Source organism: Misgurnus anguillicaudatus, chromosome 13 (genome assembly GCF_027580225.2).
Source record: "Misgurnus anguillicaudatus chromosome 13, ASM2758022v2, whole genome shotgun sequence".
NCBI classification, from domain to species: domain Eukaryota; kingdom Metazoa; phylum Chordata; class Actinopteri; order Cypriniformes; family Cobitidae; genus Misgurnus; species Misgurnus anguillicaudatus.
In genome coordinates, this window is record NC_073349.2 from 14898407 (window position 1) to 14926403 (window position 27997).

General features: G+C 39.6%; 1 protein-coding gene across 2 annotated transcripts; it reads right to left on the reverse strand.

The window, feature by feature from the left end:
- Positions 1-14: 14 nt before the first annotated feature.
- Positions 15-27921, reverse strand: bcl2l1 (BCL2 like 1). 2 transcript variants are annotated; one of them, XM_055188228.2, is made up of 3 exons: positions 27709-27921; positions 24291-24997; positions 15-1729 (listed from the first exon to the last, which is right to left on the reverse strand). In XM_055188228.2, the coding sequence occupies exons 2-3, from the start codon at positions 24861-24863 to the stop codon at positions 1586-1588; spliced, it is 717 nt and encodes a 238-aa protein (XP_055044203.1). In that variant the 5' UTR covers positions 24864-24997; positions 27709-27921; the 3' UTR covers positions 15-1585. The 2 variants fall into 2 exon arrangements, with proteins under 2 accessions (XP_055044203.1, XP_055044202.1); XM_055188227.2 differs by lacking the exon at positions 27709-27921 and adding an exon at positions 26675-27189.
- Between the last annotated feature and the right edge of the window lie 76 nt (positions 27922-27997).

A 27997-nucleotide genomic window follows, 5' to 3' on the forward strand; every position in this document is an offset into this window, starting at 1 on the left:
AGAATATTTTTCAAAAAAAGTGGAGTGTCCCTTTAAGTCAGAACCAAGAAGTTGTCTGATCTGATTCAAGTGGGTGTTGAAAACATCATGGGCCTATAACACATAAGGGTTGACTTAAAGGAATAGTTCACCCAAAAATAAAAATTGTGTCATCGTTTAATTACCCTCACAATATTACAAACCTGTATGCATTTCTTTATTTTGCCGAACACAACGCAGTACATTTTGAACAATGTTTTTTTTTAACCAAACCATGTTTGAGCGCCATTCACTTCCATAATATTTTGTTTTCCTACTATGGAAGTCAATGGTGCTCATGTGTTTAGCGAAACAAAGACATTTATATAGGTTTGTAACAACGAACAAAACTATTATTAAACTATCCCTGTAAACTCAAGTATAGATGCTCCTATGTGAATTAAGGTTGGGATTTTGACTTTGAAACATTTCAAAACTTTGCTTAAATACCTGCTGCAAATGTTTTTTATATAACACATACAAATGCCTGTTAGATAGATGAGAGAGATAGCAGTAAATCCAGCACTAATTTAGTCATTTCTCAAGACTTGTGGCAATATGGTTTAATCTAATTTCTTTCTGCTGAATGCGTTACATTTGTGCACCAAACACAGTGAAAGGGCAGCCAAAATAAATACAGGAGCGACCGTCTCCCTCCTTGCATATCCTTGTCTCTACTAGGTTCTAGCTAGAACAATCCCCCAATGAGTTGTATGTGTGATACCACATTCAAAGCTGAAACAAACAGATTTAATCCAACATTGAACGGAAACATACAGAACTCAAAATCAAAACATTGTAAGAAGCTGTTGGTCCATCAAAAGATAAAATGCTCGAACAGATGTTTTCAAAAGGTACACACACATTTAACTCTTAAAATTTGCATGTAAAAACAGCAGAATCATTAAAAAGGGTTCCTGACATGTTTTATCCTCCTCCAGATTAGCTTCAAGCACTGAATGTTTAGTGCAGGGATCAGGGGGGCTTCTCTATTTAGCTCTTGCACATCAAACAGGCGACGTTTCACAGAGATGTCAGTGCTGTTATAATGACTGAATACTTCAGCAGAGATTCAGTTCAGATTTAACTTTCAAAGAATCACAAATAAGCTTAAATTAGACTCAGATAAAATGTCTGTATCCTTGTTAGTTGACAATCTCTGAAAATGAGAGCATAATTTGGATACTTGACTGACAATAAAGCAGAAAATAATTATTTATTAAAATAAAATAATTACAGAAAGAGAGACAAAAAACGAACAAATGTTTGGTCAAACTTTGACTAATTTAGTAATTATTCTCATTTTGTTAAACAATAAGACGTGGCTTTCTCTTTCTTGCTAAAAAGCCACGCACCCTCCTGCAGTCTGGGTTGTGTGACTTGACGTCGCAGATGCGTCTCTCCGCTTCACTCAGTCAGCAGTACAAGTGGAGATGTGGGATGTAAACATAAAATGTATTGGCAATAAAAGAGAATAAACGAATCCGAAATGAAAAGTATTTCTTCATATCAAGTCGATGTCTAAATGAAGTAGCGGGTGATGCTGGATCTTCAGCTATCCTTTTCCTCACAGGCGTTTCTGTGCTATCAGCGATCCCACCACAACACCTGTGAACAAGGTCATTCCCACCAGGATCCACTTCTTGAAGTTTTCCTGCGACTTTCTGCTCTCCGCCGCTGCATCTTTTCCGAAGATCTCTGCGAAGCGTTCCTGCGTAAAAACACACATGCAATATATGAGTCAAGTAAATAGAAACAACATTTTGAGACTCATCACATTGACACATTTAGGTTCTTTTTCCGACATTTTTATTCAATAGGGATTCTCATTACTGTATAATAATAGATTTTTTTTATGTATAAAGTAAAACACTGATTGTGAAACGAAATGGTGTTTTAGGGGACACTCCACTTTTTTGAAGGTGTGCTCATTTTCTAGCTCCCCTGGAGTTGGGCATTTGATTTTTGCCGGTTTGGAGTCCATTCGGCCGGTCTCCGGGTCTGGCGGTGCCACTTTTGGCGTGGCTTGGCACGGTCCGTTGGGTCTGGTTGGACCGTTGGCATCGCGCTAAAAAATAACCAGGGAGTTTTGATTTTTTTTTATTTGGAACTTGACTCTTCTGTAGTTACATATCTGCCTAGAAAATCGCAACTTTTAATTTTCCGTCAGTCTTAGTACACGATGTAACTACAGAAGAGTCAAGTTTTGAGTGGGAAAGGTATCGAAACTCTTTGGTTGTTTGTGGCGTGATGCTGGTGGTCTGATCAGGTTCAGTGGATTGTGCTAGGCTGTGCTGAGGTTGGTGCCGCCGGACCCGGGGATCGGCTGAATGGATTCCAAAACGGTAAAAATCAATTGTTTAACTCTAGGGAGTATCCCTTTAAAGATCAGAGTTAAAAATGCAAATATTAAGCAGTGCAAAAGTTATATAAAACGCTCTTATACAGCAATGTACAGATGTATGGAAGTAATTGTAAAATTAGAGAATGTGTATATGATAAAAATTATTTTAGTTTTGTTAAAAAACAAATATTTGTTGGTGTATAACTGGAATTCATGGGACATGGTTTAACAAATATGTATTTAAGGGACATTGTGCAATGAATATATGATACCAGCATGTACTGGTTAAAATGTGAATTGTACAAGGGGCGGAGAAAACAAGCTTCTGCTTCATCCCGGTCCTTTTCTATCCCAATAATATTGTTTTCAAGAACTATGTATAAACTTTTATTAATATTGATTTCTGTGGACAAATTGTATTATGATCATTTATTATGATATGGGTTCAAAATAAATAATAAATACACTTAAATTTACTTTAAATGAGCATAAAGGGTCAGGGCTTATCCTAGTCCCAGACTAAAATGCATGTTTGAGCTGCCTTAATTTAAAAACATATTGCGCTGACATATTGTAACATACATCAGTGCTATTATTTTGTCTCAAGATGCACACCAGTAACGTTTTGTAAGGTTTGTTTGTAAAAACGACTTTAATATCCTAAGACCTACTCCTGGATTAAACTAAACCCTGTCAGGGAAACTGCCCCAAAATCTTATAAATATGGACTCCAGACTCGACACAAAATGTTTAATAAAGTCCCAACTAACTACTGGCACAGCAATAGTGAAGCATGTAGAAAATTCTGGAAAATTCTAACATCACAAGCCATATAGGAGAGGAAATATTTTACAATGCCCAACTATCCAATCACTTTACTCCTTAACACTAGCTGAAATTTTATTCAGCCAATCACTGAACTCCATCACATCCCTCTCAATAAACCCTCCCACTCTCATGACAAATGTGTGTGCACTGTAATGCATTATCAATTCTGTAACCACCAGGGGGCGAGATTTACCAAATACTAGCCTAACCTCATTTCACAGCAGGATTTCAACCCCAATTTTATTTGAAAAGCTGAAAGGGGAATTCAGGCTTTATAACGTAACCCGTTCCTTAGGGAACACACAAAAAGTGGAGCAGACCAATTGCCAATGAAAGCTGAAATAAATCTACAGTGCGTGACCACTAAAACAAATATAACTCAAAACCATGGACATGTTCTTGTACACATATACAAACAGTTGCTTTCTGTTGCCTCCTGTGTGCCAATGTAGGGTTAATGCAATAAGCTTTACTGGCATCACATTTTCGGTCCAGGAATTACAGCAATGCCGCAATCACGCACGAAATATTCAGTGCATGCAGCCGATTACAAAACAGGCCGCAAGTCAAACACAAGCCTCAGACGCTCACCCCCGTTTTCCACAATGTGATCACACTGATGTCATCCTTTTCTCCTTCCCTTTGCCCTACTTGACTACACAAGCTTGAAAATATGGGAAGAAGAATGTGGAGGACAAAACCATCAGACGCATAACATGTTCACTGTGGCAACCATTGTCAGTCACAGCAGATTGGGTTTCACCTCAGAAACCAAAGCGGAGATACCCCAGCATCTTCAAAGACGATAACTTTGTTTTCGAATGACCAGGTGGCATGTCATACGTTTTCTGACCATTTCAACACCAATAGTTGTGTTTTTTGTACAAAAAAAAAGAGAAGCTAAAGGTGTATATGTGTGAAAGAACCACAATACAAATGAAGCCCTTTGGCAACTGACTCCATTACATCAGGTTGAATGGAAGCTGCTTTTGCGCAAGCTTCCCTTTAACTGAGCTTCTGTACACGGTCCCAAGTCCCAAAAAGCACGGTGTACACATACTGAACACAAACAGAATTTCCTCAACATTGTAAATTATTGTGCATATTCAAAAAAAAAGCGTGAGAAATATCCTGGGGTAGAGGGTTTAATGCAACGTTAAAGTCAAATAAAATGGTTAATTACACATCAAGTCAAATATAAAAAGGTAATAAACTGCACTAACTGACAAAAAGGCGCTACCTGGAATGCAGGTGGATAAGACGACAAAGGTGTGTGAGATTAACAGAGGTGGAGTGTAAGGTGCAATACATTACAGGTTTGACATTACTGTAATGTGTCACTATTGTTAAAGACACACACACACACACACAGATGCACATGACAGCGATTTCATTAGAAATGATTGTGTCATTACATGGGAGGGGTCATGGCAGTGGCAGAGGCTGATAACACACACGCAGTTCCAGTGCAGAGGGGTTATCATCACCAATGACGCAGCACGTGACATCACAGGTCAAGACCTTAACTTACTGTTTTAGTTTGACATGCTCATCCACATAAACACCCCAACAGATCTGCTTTGAAAAGCTCTGCTTTAAATCCATGGGTACAAAAACACAGAGACATAATGCAGCATAGGTTTTACTCTTACCTGTGCTGGCAGAATGCGTGCGGATGGTTGCTAAGGTGTTTTGAGTGCATTGCTATGTGGTTGCTAGGGTATTCCATTACTAACCTAAATAAACGCACCTATTACTCAGTGTTTTTAACATTATAACTCTGTTCCTGCCTTAATATCAGAATTTTTCATCCGTTTTGTTTTTCGCAAAAGATGTATGATAAACTACAATAGAAAAATGCTGTGCCTATTTTAACACAGCGTTAGTGTGGGATGAACACTGACGTTGCATTAAATTAACCTACAAAATGTTTATATTTGACCCAACAATGGGTTAAAACAACCCAGCATAGGTTAAATTACAACTAAGTGGGGGTTAAATTACAACCAAACGCTGGGTTGAAAATTACTGTTTATGCACTATGTACTCTACCATCTACACTTCTGATGTAGTTTCCCATGATCTTAAATAACTCTTAATCTTAAGGTGTATGTTCGTGTCCCTCAAATGACTTTTGTAGGTGTTTCAAACATATAAATTTCTTTCATTAAAGGCGGGGTGCACAATCTCTAAAAGCCAAATGTTGACATTTGAAATCACCTAAACAAACACTCCCCTACCCCAATAGAATCTAGACCTTCTTTTGATAGACCCGCCCTACACATACGCAACCCAGGCAACAATGTTGATTAGTAGACACGCCCCTTACTGCTGATTGGCTATAAGTGAGTTTTGGTATTTGGCCTGACTACCTTTTCCAAAGCGTTTCTCAAAAATCATGCACCCCGCTTTTAAAAAACAAAAATTTTATTTAAAAAAATATTTTTTTATTTTGGACTGAGTATTAAAGATAAAGCAGCCAATTAGACTGCAGAACTGATGCAAACTCTTTCATTATTTTTTTAAATGACTCCTTAAGAAGCGTTTCGCTAAAATGTCAATTACAATTTTGCAAATTCGAGGTAAAGATAATAAAATATAGACGTTTCATCGGATGCACACGCATTGTCACGGTTACGCGTCTGGGCGAAACTTAACTTCCAGTGTCTGTTGCTACAGCTAGTGGCTAAACTAAACTCAGGAACAAATACCTTGTCAAAAATAACAAATGTTTTGGTTTCCTAAAGACAAGGGGAGACGGCGATCATAGATCACCCCCATGTGAATGCAGGTCTGGCAGCCGATCTGTAGTTAAGATTGTATACAGTAATTTTACACAGTTACTTACGCTCAGTGTAGTTTTTGATAAGCTTTAGCTATGATTTGAACTAAGGTAATCTACTTGTTATTTATTTTGCTTGTTATCAAAAATAAACTACTTTAAAATGACTTTTTGTTATTTGTTGAGTTTACGTTTGTTCCATGAAAGCCGTTTGTTTATGATGTTACGGTGCATTCACACGGGGCGTAAGCGTTAACGCTACCCATTCACTTTTAATGGGTGACGTCATGCGTTGCCAAACTGAATTGTGGATCCGTCTCGAGGCCGAAGCTGAACATTTTTTAACTTTTCAAGGGGCACCACGTGCGCCAGCCAATCAGATCGCCTTATGCAAATAACCTAGGCAGAGCCAGCCAATTTCGGCATAGGTTGCGGCCACTGTGATTGGCTGTTGGCCACGCTTCAGACAAGCCTTCTGTCAAGCATTAACGCTTTCGCCGCGTGTGAATGTACCGTTATTGCGGAAACTATAACAGTTGTTTTTATTTATTTTGGATGCTTTTAGTTGCAACATAATTCCCATAGTTACATTTGTGTTATGCCAGTTTCGAGGAGTTTACGATTATTCTGTTGTAGAAAAAATATAAATAAATAAAGTAAGTATTTCCAAACTGACCAACCGGATGTATGATATAAATTTACGTCAAACGCGTAACACAATGCGAGTCGATGAAAACCGATCCATACATGGTATTTTGATGTCAATGTCACATAATTTCAGTCACAGTCAGACTTAAGCGTAATTGTCTTTGCAAAACAGTACACAAGTACAATAGTAAACAAATATGTAATTTGAGACACACCTATCACACATAGCAAAAACCTAAATCTGACTGAGTAGAATTACTTGCACATCAAATGCGATTTAATATACTTCTATATTAATTAACAACTGAACTGAACCATAAAAGTAAACTACAGCTTTATGACGAACAGCAAGAGTAAATATAAATTCTCTCATTCACTTCCTCCATCACAACTCCGTCAACTTTGGGTTGTTTAAACACTGCTGACCTCATAGTGAATGGAGAACAGTGGGTGTGCTCGAGTCAATACACGACTAGAGGAATTCACATTGTTTTAAACGTTCACACAGATACATACGTAACCTCTCAAGGAACGCCAACTTTTATGATACACAAACTCTGAGAACAAGGTGGGTGAAATGTACCGCGGTATGATCGGAATGTCGCTCTTTGGTTGCTGTCCAATCTTAAATCTCAGACATGTTAAGACATGCCATTGGTGGTAAGGTGAGCTCAGCCTGTAGTGTTGTAAGATGTATGGGAAAATTAAGTAGTAAGTGTAATAGCTGGATGTAGAATGGGCGTTTTAAAAATTCGCCTTAAACTCAAGGCGATGTCTTTTATTTTGGAATGAGTAAGCTAAAAAAAGTGTGTGTCATGCATAATGCGCTTGAAACATCACAAAGGCTTGTTTTTGCAAAACCAACAAAATATTCCATAGACTTGCATTGAAAAGACGACTAAATATATGGACTAGTTCGCTTTTTTACTTGGGTCAGATGGTTAAACCCCAACTGCTTCATAGCATTGCTATTACTATCAATAAGTGATGCAACACTTAATATGTCCGCTTGTGTTTTAAGTACAATTTGAGTTTAAGAACAAAAGTTTTGGTACAGTTGACGTCAAGTTTAATTGTTGGTCAGAAAAATGTTGCTTAATTGTGATTGTACGTGATTTTAGAGATATCCGTCTTTCCTCATTCAAGTAGATAGGACTTTAGTCTTGCATGACTGAAATAACAGCCTGCAGGTGTTGCAAACATGGCTGCTTAGTGGCGGGACTTCCTTAAAAGGACTTTTGTTGGTAGAGCATTGCATTAGTAGTGCAAAAGGTTTAATAAAAATTACATATTAATAAAAAAGTATAGCATGGAAAAAAGGGTCTACCAGATGCATAAATGTAGATAATGGGAACACAGAATGATAACATGTATAGTTTAAAAGCGTCCACCAAGGCATCACTGTAAATGCACATGGGTGCAAGCTTTGCAACTAAGTCTTTCTCCAAGTTGCTACATGAATGTTAATATTTTTGTGTTTAGCTCCTCTCAATAATCTTTAACATGACCTTAACCCAAAATGCATGGGTTCATCGATCCCATAACCAACACACAGGTACAGTACATGCCCTGACACGTCTAACAATACAGCCAAACCCACTCCATCATCACGCCTGAATATCACTAAAAGTATTTATGACTAGTTGTCTAAACAGCTCTTAAACCCAATAGGACTACTTTACAACTACACCTACTCCGAAACCGATGATCTGCAGTAGGTGTGCCTGAGTGAATAAGTTAAGCATGTGTACATAAATGCTATCTGTCATGAAAACCTGATTTGTCTTGCTCTCGAACACCGCAGGGGTTGTGCGAAATCTCCCGAGAGATACTGGCTGCTAGGCAGCGGCGAGTGCCAGGCGTTTTCCACAGGCCTATCAGAACAAAGAGCACATACAAACCAAACCCTACAGGAGAGAGTGAAACCAGGTGCAAGGTGTCTGCGTTTAGTTAGCACAGGCTAATATCCAAATAGAGGCCAGTAAAGGGACGGATTTGGTTTATGAAAGAGGTACAGAGCGGGAGTATTGGAGTTGGCACAGAAGATGGTGGTAGAGCGTAGTCATCCTCATCATGTTGTCGGCTGACATCAGTGTATTACATCAAGTTACTTAGAGCTTAATGTTGGAAAGAAAAAGAGAGAGAGGTTGTGAAAGTGTCACAAAGATACTTCAGTGAGTCAGAAAGCTGTGTTTCTCCACTGTTACACCATCCTGACCCCTTACCCTCACCATGGCGTTCGCTTAACCGATGACACGCTTTCTGGAACGGCCTGTTCTGTTTGCAAGCAAATGATTGATGATGCGTTTACTTATAACATAATGTGTTTCATACTAAACAATTCTTCTGTACTGATGAGAGAAGACTGGATGAAGGGCGGTATGTCTGAACATAAGCCAGTAAAAAAGGAAAGTCCTCAGATGGGTGTTATTCGCTGTCCACCTTTCATGTAGATACCTGTGAAACAGCCTTTTCTTGTTTGGCTGACCAATGAGAATCTTCAAAAAAACAATTACTCTGAAACCAAATGGAGATCTTAACAATAGGTGTGTTCGAACAGCAAAGGTTGCTTCTAAAGATAAAAAGCTTGTAATTACAGCGCCTTGAAATTTGGATAAAATGAGAAATAGGCCTTTGTAGAAATGAAAATCCCAGAATGTATCTGACAAGATCGGATAAATCCAACATGGATGATGAGTAATGTTGACGAAAAATTACATTTTTTATGCATTTGGCCGATGCTTTTATCCAAAGCGACGTACAAGATATACATTTTATCAGTATGTGTGTTTTTATCAGTATCCCTGTGGATTGAACCCATGACCTTTGAATGTAAATGCAATGCACCAACCTGAGTTAAAGGAAATCATAGATGGGATATAAACACATGCTTCCTAAAAGATCAAAATAATGCATAATTGTCATAATAGTTCAAAATAGTTTAAATTGAAATCCATTATTTTAGCCAAATAATTATTATTTTTTGGTCTGCAACTAACGACTATTTTCATAAGCGATTAATCGACTAATCAGATAAAAACCTAAACATCTATTCACTACATTATAGCTAAATAAAACCCAAATTTGGGTATTCATGTGTAGAAGTGTACTTTAAAAAGTGCAAAAGCCACACATCGAGTTTTACTAATATAATTTTTTTGATTTTAATATTTCAAGCCTTAAATAAAATATCTTATGCCGTTTTAAAATAGTAAAACGTCATTAAACATTTCACAAGATTTTTTAAGATGTCAACTAAAGGTGTCCCCAGAGTATGTATGTGAAGTTTTAGCTCAAAACACCACAAATATAATTTATTTTTAACATGTTAAAATTGTAGGTGTGAACAAAAATGTGTGTTTTTTGGGTGTGTCCTTTAAAATGCAAAAAATGCTTCTGACATCACAAGGGGAGCAAAATTTTAATGACCTATTTATTCACATGCTTGCAGATAATGGTTTACCAAAACTAAGTTACTGGGTTGATTTTTCAAATTTTCTAGGTTCATAGAAGCACTGGGGACCCAATTATAGCACTTAAACATGGAAAAAGATTTTCATGATATGTCCCCAACACGTGCATCACTAGCGCAAAAGGTTGTGGGTTCGCTTCCTAGGGAATAAGTGAAATTAAAATGTACAAGACTGCATGTGCATTAATAAGCAATTTAACCCCCTCCTCCCCCAACCGGTGATATTGGTGACACAGAGTTTGTCACACGTTAATTAATAACCGGTGGGGAACATTTTCTCACCGTCACGTCCCTGATAACAAAAATGACTCTTAACAAGAACCACTAATGAAAGATCTCAACCTGGAGACCAAGATCCATGCAGCCTGAGGCTGGCAACCAAACAAAGCCGTCCAGTTCAGATGAGAGCACAAACTGGAATGTTAAGGAGGTGTCTTACAACAACATAAAGGCCTGTGGCCTCTTAAAAACGCATTGAGCCTGAATGGTGAGACAAAAGGATAACAGTGGGATTCTTTTCTACAGTCAACTCCACTGACTCACAGCAGAACAATTACAGTGAGACCGGAAGGGCAGGATTTCCTCATAGCCAGTGAGGAATGTGGACAGAAATCAGCTGATATGAAGCAGGCTTTGAGAGCCAGAACAAAAAATTCGTGTAACTCGTAACACAGGCCTAGCACTTTCTCTATCAATAATCTCTGCTGAGTCACTCGGGCTGAAACCAGAAATTTCTGGTCTGTGATGGGAGGGATGATGGAAAACAGTGAGAGAGGAGGAAAAGAGGCAAAACACCGGATTTAAGCTGAATAAATCCAGTAAATCACACGGCAGGATGGACATAACAAAATGTTGCACAACAAACAGGATGCAATATTTTGGGATTTACAGATAAACCTGTATTGGTACTTTTTAAGGGTAAAAATAAACAGCAAGGGGCAAAGATTGTGTTTGCCTCAGTTACTTCATCTCTGATCAAACTGTACCGCTTATTATCACGTCAGGTCAGCAGACATTGAGCTATGAGGGCAAAGGCTTCCCAGTAAATAGGATTTCTGATGTCAGCCTGGTATTTACCATTTTGATGTCAATGACATCAGCTCACACCTACTAGGCAAAAATGTATTTTTAAAACTCTCTCTCGTATAGAGAAATCTCTATCTTTGGTTTAACGCCTTTGGGTTCAGGTTCACAATGAGTCACAAACCAATTTGTGATGACGCCTGTGTAAAAAAGATGGACGTAGTGTCGGTGATGTCACCCATAGGTTTCTGACGATCGTTTTTGAAGCTTATAGTAAGGCAGTGCCTGCCATCGTCATTTTGGTCGTGCGTCACCGTGCATATCTCACGGATATCCGAAAATGGGTAAAAAGGCGGGACGTGGGTGAAGCTGAGGTGACTGGTTGCTGAAACCACGTTGGCCTAGCTTGACTCTAGTGACAGCAGTGGCTGTTCAACCAACACTCAAGTGGCCACGCCCTTAATTATGCAGAACTTTAAGGCTTAATATAACTTAAACGTTAAGAGTTACTACCTTCACAGTTGTCATGAAAGGTATACAGACCAAAACACTTTTTGTACCAGGCTGTAAACATATTATTTTCTACTGTAAAGTTGGGCATTTTAACATGGAGGTCTATGAGAATTGACTCCCTTTTGGAGCCAGCCTCAAGTGGCCAGGTGATGAATTGCAGTTTAAATCACTTCCGTATTGGCTTGATCAGAGATCGGAAGGTTGCCCCTCGGTGAAAACCCAGCTCAAGTAATTTTTGTGATTTGCTATAAAATCAATCTATATAAATGTAAAAAAAAGTCTGTGAAATATAACCTTGATATCTTTAATATTAACCGAGTAAGGCCAAGATTATGATGGATTATGATAGATTATAAGACTTTATTCTGGATTTCACAGACACGGTCACATATAGACGGTTTTATCGGACACAAGTGCGGTGACGCGATTACATGTCTGGTCAGAACTTTACTTCCGGTTTCATATTTTAATGGTCTGACTAGTTTCTAAAGTGAACTATTGAACAAATACCTTGTCGAAAATAACAAATGTTTGGTTTCCTATGTAATCTAAGGGTTGTTTATTTTGATTTTTTATATAAATAAACTACATTTAAAGTATTTTATTTATTCTTAGCGGAGTTTACCATAAGTTACGTGTTGACCACGAAAGCCGCTTGTTTATGTTGTTACTGCTGAAACTAGTCTATAATAAAATGCATCTTGAAACTACTAGTTTTTGTATTAATAACTTTTCAAATAGCAGGGCTTTTTATGAAGTCTCTATTTGTCAAACACAGAAAGTACAGTCACCTTGAAAGCAGCATATCAGGGGCCTGTACAACAATTGAAGTACGTTGCATCAATGACAGCAACGGCACAAACTGTTCTCACTGTAGACATACTTTATTACTTATTTCCGGTTCTCTAATCTGATTGGCCAAGCAACACAGTGTCGAAATTTTGTAAAACAGCACTGAGACATCACATAAAGAATGTGCTGCTGTTTTAGATTCACGTTTATTCTTTAAGCAGACACATTTATCCAAAGTAAATTACAAATGAGAGAGAATTTAATATTATAAATAATACATCACAGGTGTGCTAATACTAACTATAACAGCACTCTTGCTTTTGCATATAGCTTAAATCTCCCAACATCCAGATATTAGTTTTATTCAAGTTTTTTCTCATTTACTCACAAACCTGTATAAATTTAATTTACGGATGAACACAAGAAAAGATATTTTAAGGAATGTTTGTACCGTAACTGATCATGAGCCCCATTCACTTCCATGGTATTCTTTTCCTACTATGAAAGTCAATGGGGCTCATGATTGGTTTAGGTACAAACATTCCTCAAATTCAAAGTAATTTATACAGGTTTGTAATAACATGAGGGTGCGTAATGAGCAAATTTTCATTTTTGGGTGAACTATCCTTTAAACTATTAGGCTAGGGTTTAGTTATACAATCCTTCAGTCGGAATCAATCCTGGGAATCACAAATTTAGCAGTCAATCACAGTTAAAGACTCCACTACACCTTTATCCCAAATGTAATTTAGACCACCCAACATCCAATCAGATAACCGGATGTGAAGTAATCCTAGAGTCACATTTCCTCGTTTATTTTAGGTCATATATCTGAAGGATCTGTCTGCTGGAGGTGTCCTTTGTACTCATCGTGTTTGTCTGTACTATAAATGAATTAAAGAGGAGATTAATGAGTCAGGAGAGTGGGGTTTAGACTCCAATCTGTTCCACGTCTCACTAGGGAGGCGTCACCATCAGCTCCCATTCTGTCAGACAAATCCCAATGAGCATACAGCTGGGTATCCCCATCCACAGACCATGTATGTCCACATACATACAAGCATGAAGGGAAAAATATGGGCGGATTTATCAGACACTTGCTCATACAGACAGCCTCTGGGGATGTGTGTCAGACTGTAAGACTTATGCATATTGGATGGCATGCACTGTACGAGAGCACCAGACATACAAACATAGGGGTGGTACCAGGATAGTCATAGCGATAACCTAGTTACTTCAGGTATTACTGCATTAGTTGGTAAAGCATTGCATTTGCACCTCAAAAAGTAGTAGGTTCGATTCCCAGGGAACACACATACTGATAAAGTGCACTGTTGGTTTGGATAAAAAAAGCGTTTGCCAAATGCAAAAATATTAAATGTTTTAATCCAATTAAATTTGAACTTTTATAATGCATGTAATTGCCCTTTGCTGACATTACCGAGTTGGATGAGTCAACAATGTTTAAACATACTGTTTGTCAATTAACTTATTTAAAGATCAGATCAAATTATGACTACATATGAAGCAATCTTGGAATATCCACCGACAGTTCTGTACAAAAACAAATCAAACAAATCACATTATATAAGTGACTCAGTAGCCATGGCGGTCTTTCTTCATCACGGTAACTAATCTTTCTGATGTGGCCTCATATCGAACTCCATAATCTGATCTGAACTGAGCTATACGGGAATAAGAGAAAGCAGATGGGGGTTTAAAGAGGAGGATGGAGGGACAGGGCAGACACAATGTGAAAGACAGAATTGTTCATGACCTGATTTCCATTGTAAGGCACCTCGGTCAGGGCACAGCAGCAGCTGTGTTACATCCAAAGCAGCATATACGAGAACAATCTGACGTCAACCCAGTCCCAATCTGAGCATCTTATTAAGACTGAGCTTTCATTCTGAGTCAGCTGAACCAGTCTGAGTCAGTCACCTCCGTAACACTGTGGTGACTTTATGACTTCATCTCAAAAGTGCAGACACGTTTACACAAACTTGAACATGTTCACAATTAGGGCCTGTCCCAAATGGCCCACTTGAAGTGTTCTTGCGGTCTTGCAGTGGCCATTAAGTGCAGGACGACGAGACCGTAGGCATCGCATTTGTCATTTTACGATTTAGTGGCGGTCACCATGCACCTTCAACGCATTATGTTGCAAAAGTGTGCCATTGGAAGAGGACAGCTTCTGCATACTTTAAAGACGGAGTGCACGATTTCTGAAAAACGCGTCGGAAAAGGGAGTCGGGCCGACTACCAAAACACACTTGTAGCCAATTAGCAGTAAGGGGCGTGTCTACTAACCGAAATGATTGCTTAGGTGATTTCAAATGTCAATATTGGCGTTCAGAGATTGTGCACCCTGATATTGATATGATATTAGCAGCAGCCGAAAATAGTCCCCTTAGTATCTTTCAATAGCAGGGGACTATTTTCGGGCACTACAAAATATCATTGCGCCTCCTGCAGCCATGCTACAGCAGCAACGTCCTTTATTATTACGCCAGATTGAGAATATAGTTCTTAGCCATATCTGCCTAGAAAAATCGCAACTTTTAATTTTCCGTCGGTCTTAGTAATTGATGTAACTACGGAAGAGTCAAGTTTTTAATAGGAAAAATATCGAAACTCTTTGGTTATTTTTTAGGCGTGACGCTTATGGACTAATCAGATTGTGCTAAGCTATGCTAAAAGTGGTAGCGCCAGACCCAGAGATTGACTAAATGGATTCCAAAATGGCAAAAATTCAAATGCTTAACTCTAGGGGAGCTGGAAAATGAGCATATTTTCATAAAAAGTAGAGTGTCCCTTTTAGCCCAGATTATAGTCTGTTTTATCTATGCATGTGAACGTACGCACACGGTCGAACGCTTAAGCACGATTTATAGTCGTGCGTAAGCTCTACACCGTAGCGACGCCGTAGGTTATTTGTAGCCTGTGCGTAGCTCTGCGTAGCCTGACGTTTTAACAGCGCATCCGATCTACGCAGACCGTAAGCGCTGTGATTGGTCCACCAAAACCCCTCCCGTCAGGTAAAAAAACGCGTCATAGATATTTCCATTTGGGACGATGAAAACAAAGATGAGCCAAGTTGAAGAGTGATTTAACTCATACTGCAACAAAAGTCGCTGTTTATTTACTTCCATCATTGCTGCTCTTCTTAAATCATACACAACAAGTTGCTGTTTCTTCTTTGTTTGTGGGTTAACTGGCCAAGTTTCTTCTTCTTTAACAGTCGTGCTGTTACTGTGGTTACACGCGTGGTTACTGCATACCAGCGGTCTGCGGGTGTGTTTGCACGTCGACGGGGATGACGACGCAAAAGTATAAATGAAAACCGACGCGGAACCTACGCCGTTGCGGCTACGCACAACTATAACGAGCCCTTTAGCCTTTGCAAAGTATAGTTTATTTGACTAGTATGTGTACACAGACGTTCGACATGTGTACATATACTAGTCATTTACTGCGCGACATTCTCCTGTGGGCGCAACCTACGTGTACAATGTCTGCAGGGTTTCAAAAAGCCGTCGGTATGATGAAACTCCTCTAATGATGAAAATTGCATCACATGCACTGTACGCGGACCCCAGCGTACCATAAAAATGGACTATACTTACCGTAACTGATTTATTAATTTATTACATGCACCGGCTATATGATTTGTTTAGCAAGAGACAGTCTAAGTGTATTCTGCATAGTATATTAGACGAGTGAAAGTGGAATGCAGACGACCGATGTACGAGAACACAAATCACATTTCTAAGTAAATTCTGTCAGATGAACAAGGAGCTTAATGTTGTCCACCGACACACAGTCAAGCAGCAACAATGCCATGGTGAGCGCGTCTTTTCAGTGGGCTTTTAGTCCGTGTTATTGGGGCTAATTGCAGCATGGTTTTATGGCGCCGGATAATCTTGTCTGAAGTGCATTAGGAGAACCGAGCTTACAGGTGCATGTTGACTAAGCCTCTGTTGTCGGACCAAAAGACTTTCGTAATAATGAAACACGGTCCTCATCTCTCTACATCCCCCACAGCCCAATCCCTCGTCTTTCGTGTTTGCTCGGTCTCCTCCCATGGCACAATGGATCAGGCCACGCTTCCTTGAAGGTAAGCCCCCCCCAAAATCTGTCCCTCTGCATGTGACATAAGAGCAGTGCATGGCCATAGTGTTTGTCCTTCAACCCCCCATCCCCTTAACCACCACCCATCCCTCTCTCTCTCTCGCTCTCTCAATAAGGAGGTTGCTGGAAGAGACCGAAACACACCATCTGTTTACTGCCATTTTTACTCAGTCAGCTACACACAAACACCAAATGCACACGTACACAATAAAGCCACATGCATGTAGTTAAAAAGATAAAGCTCAGCAAAACAGAAAAGAAAATGCCAAATCTCAGCGGTGTGTTGATCTGGCTGTCCCGCGTCTCATCTGTTATGAGGTCAAAGGTCAGGGTGAACTATGACCTTGAGAATAGTAATGAGAGAATATTGGCTGCCATGCAATATTATGCGAAGCACTAACTGAATGATGCATCACTGTTTAAGGTAATGGTTGTGCTTAATTTTTTAATGTGCATTAGATTTGCTCAACAGCGTCACATCTGGACGACTGTATACATTACTGCAGTCGCTGTGTGTTTACAGCCCAGCCCCTCACCTGGACGCTGCAAGCTGACTGTGTGTCCCGCAGCTCCTTTGTTTAAGGTAATCACATGCTCTGCGTGTGCTATACGCTCATATAACCGTGAAAATGAACAAAATGCACGAAGTAGAACAATAACGTACGTCGCATTTTGTAATGCGACATGCATCTGCACACGCTAATTGGCGATTCTACGCTGAAGAAACAACGTGATCCAAACCCAGACACAATTGACCAGGAGAACAAAAGCAGGCGTATACATGCGACACACGCGCCCGCAGAGGCGCAGAGAGGCGGTGCTGATGTATTGGAGCTTGACGAATGGTTGCGAAGAGGCGTGTCACAAACACGTCGCCCAACACGTGTGGCCATCGCAAGAAGCAAACAGATGACCAGTATGGTGGAATGATGGATGGACGGATGAACGCGGAACGAATGCGACGGCGTGAAGGGGTGAACGGGGACACTGACGTGGTGACGTAGGCGTGTTGTTGCATGTCTGATCTGCAACACGTCCACCCACGTGAGGCTCAGGGAAAGGCGGGGGAGAGCGAACGAAGAAACCGAAAAATCGAAAGAAAGGAAGGGGATGATGAAGAGACAGAGGAAGGGTGAAGAGAAAGTAAAAGTGATGAAAGAAGGATAATAGATGGGAGGAGGGGGTCCCATGGGTTTTCCTCTGCAAACATGATAGACAATGAGACGTGTCTGTGAAACATGTGCATTTTGCATCTACATTTAATGAATTTGGATAGCTATACATCACATAAGGACTAAAGTAATCTGGTGACAGTAAATAAAACATTACAAATTGGGACTTTGTTTATATGCGTGCATGCATGAGTGCATCACGAGTATACTATGTGTTGACTAATGGTTCGGTGTGTAATACTATGGTAAAAGAAGCTGGCTGGACAGTGCTAATGAGGGTTTCGGAGGACTTCTTCATCCTACCCTTACATACACTAAAGCAGGAACCATGAACAAAGCAGGTGTAATAACAACAAAAAGCAGCACCCGTATAGCTATTTTGCCCTCCCCTCATTGCTTTTAAACTCTCCCCGACCTAAAATAATTGATCTTGTACTAGCCTAAATGAACAAAGGCAGTTACCCAGAGCACATTCACATATAATTCAACCCTAATTGGTAATATCCCAACCCCCTCCAGAACTGGACTTCTCTAGTACAATGGTTAATAGATCACTGGAAATACTAACACACACAAACACATACACGACAGTCATTCTTCTTTCCCTGAATCTGCACATCCTTCCTATTGACTCTGTTTATTCCCAAATCCATTTGTTTTTTTTACTTACAGCATGCATTTGAAAACAGACCATGGTGCCACTGCCCTTCTGGGTATTTTTACTGTATCAGAGATCTCAGCACAGATCTCCCCAGAGCCGAAGAAAGACGTGCAGGTACCATCATACACCTGCATCACACAGCTGCCAACGACTTTCACGGCATAACTGCGCGGGCTGAGGACGAGACAAGTGTGGTTGAAAAATGTGCCTCTGTGGGATGAGACAAACCTACATAAACACACGCAAAAATATGAGGGCGCACTCACATTACCCAAACCAAACCATGCCCAAGCGCAATAGTCCCCCCTTCTCTACTCCCCAAGAAGCACGCACTCACACTGTACTTTTATCAATCCGAGCCCATGCGTGCTTTCGTCATTAGGATGCGATTTTAAGTAAAGCACTCTCTTTGCACTGGAACCATCGTAATGTTAAGTCTGTCTTTTTTTATTCGGAGTCGTTTGGTGGCGATGACACACAGCCCTCTCACATGCCATTGTATTGCTTATTAGGTGTTCTGTCACGTGTGCAGCTTGGACATTTACGTAACCCTGCTGCGCACATCAGAAGGTTTTTCAGAAGGCAGATGAAGGTGAGTGGTATGTTTGTATGACATAGGATGGGTTTTTTAACACACTATTTTTGGTAACTGTTGGTTCATTCAACACTCCAAATTTGAATTCTGTCATAATTGCGACCCTGTCTGTGAAAACCCTGTAATTTTTAGCGAGTAACCGTTTTCTACCAAATCATCCTATACAACGTAAAAACATATTACCTTGATGTCTTTAATATTCATGGAGTAAGGTCATGATAAAGATTGAATTTAAATTTTCTTTAAAAAAAAATCCAGATAGTTTCCTCACCACCATGTCATCCAAAGTGTTGATGTCTTTCTTTGTTCAGTCGAGAGGAGGTTATGTTTTTTGGTGAGAACATTCGGGGATTTTTCTCATTTTAATGGACTTTAATGGACCCCAACACTTAACAGTTTTAATGCAGTTTAAAATTGCAGTTTCAAAGTACTCTTATCTAGCGAACCGACTGTCATTTTTGACAAGAAAAGTAAAAAATATGCACTTTTAAACCACAACTTCTCTTCTTCCTCCGTTCCTGTGACGCACCAGTGCAACCTCACGTAATTGTGTAATGTCGTGGAAAGGTCACGTGTTACATATATGAAACGCACATTTGCGGACCATTTTAACAATAAACTGACACAAAGACATTAATTAGTATTATTCGACATACAACAACGTTGGAACGGTCCTCTTTCTCCACACTTGTAAACACTGGGGCGTAGTTTCGCATACGTCATCCGTGACCTCTTGACGTATTGCGTGAGGTTGCACTGGCGCGTCACAGGACCGGAGATAGATGAGAATTTGTGGTTTAAAAGTGCATATTTTATATTTTTCTTGTCAAAAATGACAATCGTTTCGCTAGATAAGACCCTTATGCCCCGTTTGGGATTATTTGGAGTCCTTTGAAACTCAGTTGAAACTGCAATTTTAAACTGCTTTAAAACGGTTACGTGTTGGGGTCCATTAAAATGAGAGAAATCCTAGAATGTTTTCCTCAAAAAACATAATTTCTTCTGGACTGAACAAAGAAAGACATTAACATTTGGGTGACATGGTGGTGAGTAAATTATCTGGATTTTTTTTACGAAAAATGTCAAATCAAACTTTAATGCTTTAATGACTTTAGCCTGTATTTCACAATTTACGTCCTTTCATGTCTTTCATAGCCCATTTAACTTTTATATCCTTTTTACAGAGCACATAAAAAAAGAAAAGCTGCTCTTTTCCATTTAATGAAAGTGAATTGTGACCACAAAGCTACTGTATGGCTTCAAAAGGCTACAGTCTATACTTTGAACTTTCACTGAAACTATAATATAATACATAAACATTCCAATGTACTACTATTATGATGCATGTTTTTTATTTGAAGCTTGACATAATCTGGTTCCCCTTTCACTTCCTTTAAAAAAAAAAAATTCTTGAAAATGTAAGTTATTCAGGATTGGAATGACACAAGGGAAAGTAAATACTTTTTTTCAGCTCCCCCCATATATCTCACTACAAAGCAGAAACTATGATTAAGCACTATGTGAACTCCCCCTATTATGCTTCATGCATAAAAAACACGCTACAGAGAGACCCTATTCTGTCGACTGTAAAAATCGAGCACGCACGTGCACGTATGCGTGAACCCTGCCGCCACATCTCGCAGATGATTTTCAGTGGCCTGTTTGAGAATCCGTACGCCAACTGGTGAAGTTCGACTGGCAGCGAGTAACTGCTGCTGAATGCGAGTGGGATGAAGAGGGTTGAGTGGGTGTGTACAGAAAGGCGGCCTACATTCATCGTGAGCATGTAACACATGCATGTCTTCCTTTGTATGTCAGACACACAGACCTCATTTTCCTACCCCATTGAGGAAGTGACATCAAGAGACATCCTGCAATTTCAGCTCAAAATTAACCCAAAATGCAGCTGGGTGCATAACCTCAGGATGTGAAACCTCAAGCCTTCATTCATCATTAGCCTATGAAGTGCCATTCAGCAATTCAAACATAATACATTGAGCGAGACTTTCCTCTTCCTCAGCAAATTATGTTACATCTGTAATTTGTAGGGCTCTATGAAAACTTTTTTTATTTTAATTTCATTTTATTTTTTTCTCAAATTACCTTATTTAAATTTTTTATTCTAGTTTTCCTTTAAATTTTTCATTTTGTTCGTTACGTGTTTAGTGTGTAGACAGAATCTGCAAAACAGTTGCTGTCCCAATTTATAAAAGTTATTTGGATACTGCTATGATATAAATTTGGCAGTTAAAGTTGAAATTCTCAGTCTCTTTGACATCGTTTTTTCAATTCAGTATGAATGTTTATAGTTGATGGTGCCTAATCACTTGACCGTGTTCTGTCCCGCAAATAGTGAGATGGTTCCATTCATTTCTATTATTTTTATTTTCTGGTTAATAACATCACAGCAATTAACTGATATTCGCAAATAAATAATGGTTTTAAAAATTGTTTATACAAAATTTGCTGAATTCCGCACTATAGGGTAAATTCCGTTTTCATATCTCGATTCCAGGATTTCGTCTGTGTTTTCTGAATCACAGAAATTATAGCAAAATTTGGTTAAGTCAATTCTATTGGGTAATTCTAGAGACACACTTTGGAGCGGTTTCCCAGACAGGGTTAAGGTTAAGCTAGGACTAGGTCTTAGTTATATTAGGACATTTAAGTAGCTTTTACAAACATATCTTACAAAAAACAATACTGGTGTGCTTCTTGAGACAAAACAATGACACTGATTAGGGGTGGGCAAAAAAACTGTAGATATGTTAAATAAGAATAAGATTTGGACTATTGTCTCTATCGAGGTTGCGCACCTACATCACGTTGCTCTGCGCATGTTGACGAAATTTAACGTTTGTACATGTATGTAAGTAGCACAGTTTTAAAACAAGTGATTAAAACACAAACAACAGAGCTATATGGGGGCGCTGTTTCTGTGTGAGAGGAGCGCGGAAGTCACGCTTTCGCTGCTCATTAAGCTTGTGAGCATTTTTTCCGCTTAATTGGCCTTAAATACACATATGCATCAAAAAGTATCCTCATAAACAAGACGATTTAGGTCTTAAGAGAAAGTAAACGGTTGAAAAAGCAAACGCATGTGTAACACTATATCGGAGTGACTTTGGTCTTAAAGGGAAATTCCGCCCTGAAATGATCCCAGGGTCAACAACAAACGTGCACCGAGCTCGACCGTTCACTGGAGTTTGTTTTCATGCTAGTCCAACGTGACCAGCGTCACCGCTAAACGCAAACTAGCATGTTATGGTAGCCTTCGGGGCATCAGTGCATTAAAAACGAAATCGCTATGTCTATACTACTAATAATGCTCAAAATAACCCCACACCCACACCGCAGCACAACGAGGGTCTCCACACGCAAACCGAAGCACTGAGAACTTTGCAAGTGTACAGGCAGTTTATTAAAAAGAAACACTTACCGTTCACGTCTGGATCACATATCCATGCGGGCGCCATCTTGGGAAAACTGAACTCTCGCGTGAAAGCACAACACCTGTTCCGGGCAACAACGTTTCACGCGATAGTTTAGTTTTCCCAAGATGGCGCCCGCATGGATATGTGATCCAGACGTGAACGGTAAGTGTTTCTTTTTAATAAACTGCCTGTACACTTGCAAAGTTCTCAATGCTTCGGTTTACATATAGAGACCCTCATTGTGCTACAGTGTAAGTGTGGGGTTATTTTGAGCATTATTAGTAGTATAGACATAGCGATTTCGTTTTTAATGCACTGATGCCCCGAAGGCTACCATAACATGCTAATTTGCGTTTAGCAATAACACTGGTCACGTTAGACTAGCATGAAAACAAACTCCAGTGAACGGTCGAGCTCGGTGCACGTTTGTTGTTGGCCCTGGGATAATTTCAAGGCGGAATTTCCCTTTAAAGGGGAAGTTACCTAATTTTACTGTATTATTTTTCTGTAAACCGCACACCTAACTTGTCAAATGTCTTAAAAAAAGGCACCAGAGCAATGTTTGTGGTAACCGTGGTATAAGCCGAATAATTGATTCTGGTCCTTTGAAATCGTGTTGCATTACCACCTTGGGTGTGCATTATTTTCTTATAATTCAATGGCCCGTCAAGAAATCAATTATTTCTTACTTATTCTTATTTCATCACTGATTGTTTATCTTTAGTAAGCTTGATTTTTGTTTAAATATTTTAATAACATAAAAACCGTATTAAAAGAAAATTAAGGCAGCTCAAACATAGTGTTCTGGGACTAGGATAAGCCCTGTCCGGAAAAACGCCCCTTTATGTACAGTCTGTTTTGACTGTGCGCTTCAATATGATCATCTCTGTGATCACATGATAAGACTACGATTTCTTAATTCAAGTGTAGATAAAAAGCGGCATGTTCACTTTTGCTTTCCAACCAAAACATCACAAGACACCAGAAAGGAACATCAAGGGTAGAAAACACATTATACGTCAGACAAAAACAAGAGATTTTAGATTAAACCAGATCAGAGACACTCTACACTAAACCAGGTCCAGCAATGTTAAAAATGACCTGTAGACAATAACTTCTATACCTCATCTTCACTGACCACCCAATCAGATTGCAGCTCTGACCACAAAGGGAAAAGGCTGACTTGGCCAGTAACCTCCATTACTGCCACCAATCCAGTCTACACAAAGCAGAAGACCAGCACAAAGGTTTCTCACATGATTTTACTCATGCCTGCCTTTCATCTGCTGGACAGCTGATCATGGCAAAAGCAAATGGAAAACAAACGCACAGTAAAAAAAAAACAATAAAAAAATCTGTGCATCCCCTCTCTTTTCCCAACCATATGTGCATCTACATGCTCTGTGACATGTTTTGATTTTGAATAAAGCTAATGAAGATCAATAACCAGTTGTGGCTCTGCTATCTTATCTCCAATTTCTTTCCCCTCCACAGAGTTAGAACATCTCCACCCAAGCCCAAGAGAAGGCGACTCTAAAAACAGCCAGCGTCTGGACCCAAGGGATCCGGCAGATAGGGCCATGCAAAACACACACCAAATTGCAACAGAACTTGATCAATTAAATCCACTTAAGACTTTTCCTGGAAAGCCTTTTCAAACAATACAATTTCAATGTTTAGGAGGGTATTCATTTTTTTTTAATTGTGAGGTTCCGCCCCATATGCATCAAATCACAGGTTGTTTTATTATAATCCAATTTACATGAACAAGCTCTACATATTTTGACCCTACATCTATAAATAGATAAGATTAGTCTTTCACACATTGAAAAGTCTATGGTAGACAAAATAATAAATACAAGAGTATTTTCACTTACCCATCCTCCTTGACTCTGGATCCAGGGCTGAATGTGGTTGTCTAGGTAGACTGTCATCCATTCTGCGATGCGCCCCACTAACGGGCTCATTTCCTTCTCCACGCACTCGACGCACAGAGCCCCTCCGAAAGCAAACAGACCCACGATGCGACCCCAGTTCACTCCGTCGCGAAACACCTCATCCATCACGCTCTCGAAGCTCTGGTACGCCGTGGCGGGCGTGATGTGAAGCTGCGAGGAGAGATCATTGAATGCTCTGGAATAACGCAGCTCAAACTCGTTGGCCGAATCTCGGAGCGCCTCCTTCACGGCGTTCAGACTCCCAGATCCGTTCGTCTGATGTTGGGGGGATGAAGTGGGGGACCTCGGCGGGGTCCCAGCACTCGTTCCATTTAGGGAGCCATTAACGATGGTCGTCGTCCCTGACGCCCCATCACCATTTTCTTCTGCCGCCTGTCCCCCATCAGTCCGATTTGTGTCTTCCGTGAGTCCAATGTGGTTGCAGGGGTAGTTCCTCTGCGAGAGTTTGTGTTTGATAAAAAATACCACCAGTTCTCTGTTATAGTAAGACATGGTTCACGTCGTTCCTGGTTGCTTTCCGATGTCTGGTTATTTCTCCTACTTGCTTGTTCTTAGAACCCAGTGCACACCCTTGCGTCCCTCTCAGGCTTCTGCCGACGCTCAGGGATGGTGCAATGGCTCATGCCCTGTAGTAAGACAACAGTGCAATGAATTGATCCGTAAATACGCAATCATCTTCACAAACAGGGAGAGGAGGGGGTCATGGTGAAACTTTGGAAGGGGTTAAGGGGCACTGAAATAAACAGCCTTTTAAAACCCTCTTACTTAATTGAGTGGCTTGATCAAAGGAACAGATGGTAACTACTCATCACTTGCCTCCTATGAAAAACAGGGACAGTTTCCCCATGGTGAGGAAAGACAATGTATACTTTGACCTTGACATGACTGAATTTTAAGCAGCGAGGGGCATGGTCAGCCAGCGTGGCTTGAATTATGATTTTCTCATTTGGACAAATCTGTATATAACGGACTGTAATTATGGTGGCAGAAGATCCAGCCAAGAGAATCACAGACAAAAGATGGCACAGTGTTTTGTGCCATTACTCAATATAAGCATTGTATAAAAGTATACATATAAATTTATTAATTTCCATCAAACAAAAATAAGAAAAACACTTATTCAAAACATATATTTCAGTGTTACACTGAAAATAATCAATACATAACTTTTACGGCTAGCATACAATTTTCAAATACAAGAAAAAAATGTATCCACTAGAATTTATGTGGCAGTCACATCGCAGCGCCCCCTAACGTGTGGTTTAGTATCTTCGTTTTTCTATTTTTCTTTTATTATTTGCAATGCTTCTAGTTGCATCTTTAGTGGTTTGGCAATTGTTTACTACGTCTTATCCAAGAAAAGTGGATTTTTTTAGAAATAGAAATTGTTGCCAAAATTATTGCATGCACTTATAGGATTACATTTGTTCAATAACAAATAAAATGAAATGACTAAAGTGACATTTGTGACAATAAGGCATTTAAATTACTGACAATAACCCTTTAATTGCCATTAAAAGTAAAACTACCGAAACTAAACATAAGATCGTCTTTGTGATCACACAAGTAAACAGATGCATTACATTCATGTTGTTTTTTTAAATATGCTTGATTTTGAAATGGATTAGTATATTATTATGATTTAAGACTATTTAAAGACTAGATAACCAGTAAAAAGTCTTTACACGTTACATTTTGCGATAGTTCGTTTGGAAGGGCACACGCGAGGGGGACACGCGAGTTCCCAGGAAACACAGTGGATCAGCCAAACACGTGCTGACAACAACGAGGCACTACTAAACACAACACATGGCCACTGCGATGCTGCTCTCAAAGACTGAGATGTAATGGAGAATATATTTCGAATTTCTTTATTTATATGTACATTTAAAATATTTACTTATAAACAAGTATATGACGCATTCTCTAAATTACAAATCACAATATTTATTTTACACATCATGTAACATTAATATAATACATTGGTATGTAAACACGCTGACATGACGGGGAAACTTATATTGAAATAAAGGAAAAATAATGTAATGAATTATTGAAAATGAAGCTATTCAATGTGTTTATCCGAGTAATGCGTCTACACATTTCATAAAAACATTAAAACAGGCGAAATCTTTCGTTTGCCCCCAAATTGCTAATACACAGATTCGCGTTTAGACATAATTAAACCTTTCATCAACCAACTATTTGGAAATTAACCAAAACAAAGTCTATCGACAGAAAATCTTTACGTTATCTTACATTATCGTGTTTATGACAGCAGAGTAAAAAAGCATTTATCTTACCATAACGCAATCTGCGTACTCTTCTCGTAGATTAAGGTCAACAGAGCAAACAACCCCGACCGCGTGTACTTGTGTGAATTCTGGTTATAGTGCAAAGGTTGTTGTACAAAATCCAATAAACACCGCGGCAGATCAAAAGTAATACTGTGTAAAGCACAAACGATACTGCACTAGATGTTTCTCTTTAAAGCAGACCTCCCATCTCTGTGATTGGACGTATTCGCTGTTCGGCTTCATGCAGCACTTTGCAGTCAGATCGAGCTACCGCGAGAACGAATGGAAAGCTCACCTTTCGACTGGCTCTCGCGGTACTTCGATGTCATTGCTTTTTGGTCAGTGCGGTGACGCATTAAATCAAACACACCTATGAGGAACGACCTGTCTGCTGATCCACGCCATTACGTAATAAAGACTCCATTCTGTCGGGCCCACCACAGCGGAAACAACCAGTCACTTCTGGAAACAACCGCAAAGGACGCGCGCACACACGGCACTCGCGGAGAAACACGATCACGCACCACGTCAGTCTGTGAACCCACAGCAGACACCAAATTATGACAAAACTAATATTGTTCACGAAACAGCGTTTCTCCTGCTCATAGAGAGAGAGAGCTTTCTAAATGTCGCCCTGACTATGCAGAGGGCAGCATCTGTGCAAAACACATGCAGATTATAATTTTGACATCTGGTTTGCTGATCTTTTAAAGGTTGAGCTGTTTGACGATCCTGCATGCTTTACAATAAAATACATAGTTTTATTTGCGAAAATATTTAATGCACTTGCGCATTATACACGTAAAGCATTCGCAAGAACAGCACATTAATAAAAAACAGCTCTATAATTTACGACTCTTGCCGTCCAAGAATAAATTTCCAGTAAAATCCAAGCCAACTACGTCAATCTTTCCTCATCCGGCTAGTTAGCAGTGTAGCTAGCGTCATGGAAGATGAGCTGACGAGATCGTTTGGGAGCAAAATGCGGATTAAAAAATAACGCTCGCAAAAAACCCGCCTAACGGATCTTATGTACTTACACGGACACTTGAAAAGGCAAAGCCTCGAACTCCCGCATGATCAATCTAGATGTGTTTCTCCTCGACCAGTCTGCAGTCACTCCAGAGCGGCTGTCTGTCAGCGGTGCATTCAGGAGGCTACAAGCGCTCACAGTTCCGCCCCTTCAGAGCGGCTGCTCTCAAACCAACGGTCTATTAATTTATTACTGCATATAGATTAGATGTACGTTGAAGTCTTGGATTGTGGAGTGATCTGTTTATACGCACTATTATTTAGTACGTTAATTTAAGTGAAAATAATATTTTTTAA

What these genes read in the sequence shown, in the direction of transcription:
- bcl2l1 (XM_055188228.2), bottom strand. Translation starts at nt 24,863, where the DNA reads ATGTCTTACTATAACAGAGAACTGGTGGTATTTTTTATCAAACACAAA. An exon ending in TCCAGAGTCAAGGAGGATGG is followed by an intron (nt 1,730 to 24,290) that starts GTAAGTGAAAAT and finishes GTTTTTACGCAG; the next exon opens with GAACGCTTCGCAGAGATCTT.